The sequence below is a fragment of the Mastomys coucha genome, unplaced genomic scaffold, assembly GCF_008632895.1.
Source record: "Mastomys coucha isolate ucsf_1 unplaced genomic scaffold, UCSF_Mcou_1 pScaffold7, whole genome shotgun sequence".
Lineage (NCBI taxonomy): Eukaryota > Metazoa > Chordata > Mammalia > Rodentia > Muridae > Mastomys > Mastomys coucha.
The window spans coordinates 94,583,433-94,585,472 of NW_022196913.1; the positions used below are offsets into that span (position 1 = coordinate 94,583,433).

A 2,040-nucleotide genomic window follows, 5' to 3' on the forward strand; every position below is an offset into this window, starting at 1 on the left:
TATTTCCATTCTTTGGTAATTGGGAAAGGAAATGGCATATAGGTATGAAAAAGAAGTTTCTGGAGAAATGAGTTGACTCATCCAATATTCTGAAACACTTTCATTTAAAGATGAGAGATATGATCTTTTGGAACCCAAAGAAGCACTTTAGGATCTAAATTTCACACAAGTATATTTTAGATATCTGTATGAATGTAAAAACAAGTTTTTGCTAAAAGCGTGTTTAATTTTTCAACTTATATAAAATTAATCATGATTTGTTTGTTTGTTTGCTTGTTTGTTTATTGGTTTGTTTTTTTTTTCCAGACAGGGTTTCACTGGGTAACAGTCCTGGCTATCCTGGGACTCATTTTCTGGCCAGGCTAGTCTCAAACTTATAGAGACACTTCTGCCTCTGCTTTCCGAGTGCTGGAATTATAGTCATTTGGTTGATATTTTAAATTTTTATGGGAGTGTGTGCACATGCATATATGCCTAGAAGATAGAGTTGGATCACCGCTGACTATGAGCTGCCTGGTATGGGTGCTGGGAAATGAACTTGCCCTCTGGAAAATCATCAGGTACCCTTAACCTCAAGGCTATCTCTCCATCCTGTTAGCAAATGGTTTTTTAAAAAAAATGTTAAGAAATAGACAATTTTTTTGCATGGATTTTGAATTTCCTGACCTGCTTTGTTGAAGGTTGACTTTAAAATGTTTTTTTGAAGTGAATATTAAAATGCACCATGTAAGCAATGTGAAGTCCCGTATAGGATCTAGAACTTTATTTAAATATTTAAAAAATTTACTATGAACATTTATTTATATATATTTTATTTTTTATATATCATATTATTGTAAATATTTAAATGAATTCATCCAGTTTAAGTGTGGTTTTACTGTATTATACTTATAATAACTATGACTAAAATATTTTATGATCATGTATGATAAAGACTGATGACATTTGGCTGAAATATTGTATTTTATGATCTTCCAATAAAAGCCCAGGCTTCACTGGCCATGGCTCCTTAGCTGTCCTCTAGCACAGCTCCTGAGGAGTCCTAGCTTCTGTTCTATGCGTGTCAGCCTGCCTATTGCAAAGACTCCATCCCTGTGGACTTAGGACATCTTCTGAACCTGGCTCCTTTCACTCTGCTTGTGAGAGACGAAGAATGGTTCTTCATACATGCCAACATCTTGTTGCTTTATCTTGCTCTATGAAGCTCCACTTTATTGTTAAACCATGTTTTAGTTACCTGCCCATCAGTGAGTTGGTATTTTTTCCCCATTCCTTAGCCATTCAACTGGTGACTTTTGAGTACTGTAAGAAATAACTTGGGTAACCTAATTGAAGAAAGAAAAAGGTTATTTTAGTTAATGGTTTTAGAGATTGCCTCTCATGATTTCATGTGATTGATGTGTCCTGGAAGAGCAAGACTACATGACTAATGATGGGAAATAAGAGATAAAAACCAGGACTGTCTTTCTGTGATCCTCTTTGGGTGTGCCTCCTATCATCTACAGCTTTCTCTTGAGGCCTTATACACAGTTTACCACACAGGCAAGGGACAAACCTTTAGATCCTACCTTGGGAAGAGTAATCTAAATTATAACAACAGTTACACACAATGTTTGGATATTTGCATATGTCTGTCCTTGACAGCGTATTCTCTTCTACCTAGGTATATACTTAGAATGATTATATCACATAGCATCTATATTTAATTATTACAATTAATTTTATTATTAATTAATTAATTAATTCACCAAAATGGTTATGCTGAAAATTTGCACTAAGGAATTTTTATCCTTTGAAGTCAGACGATTTATACACATTATTGAATTCCTTTTTGATGAATGCTGATTGTCAATATAGTTTTACTTTATAAATTAGGAAACTAAATCAGACAGGAACATGCTGTCTCTCTGTTCACATTGCTGTCTACAGAAAAGACAAAACTTAAACTTGATCTCAGGGACTGCAGCAATCTCCACGAACACACTGTTCTGACAACACAGCACACCACGAACACACTGTTCTGACAACACAGCACACCAC

At 34.8% G+C, this 2,040-nt stretch overlaps 1 protein-coding gene across 1 annotated transcript in view; it reads right to left on the reverse strand.

The window, feature by feature from the left end:
- Window positions 1-1,281: 1,281 nt before the first annotated feature.
- The window catches only part of LOC116081576 (keratin-associated protein 4-12-like), a 2,129-nt gene continuing 1,370 nt past the window's right edge, over window positions 1,282-2,040 (reverse strand). Inside the window, exon 2 of the mRNA XM_031358119.1 lies at window positions 1,282-1,325. Coding sequence (XP_031213979.1) covers window positions 1,282-1,325 — 44 coding nt within the window. The remainder of the gene's footprint in view (window positions 1,326-2,040) is intronic.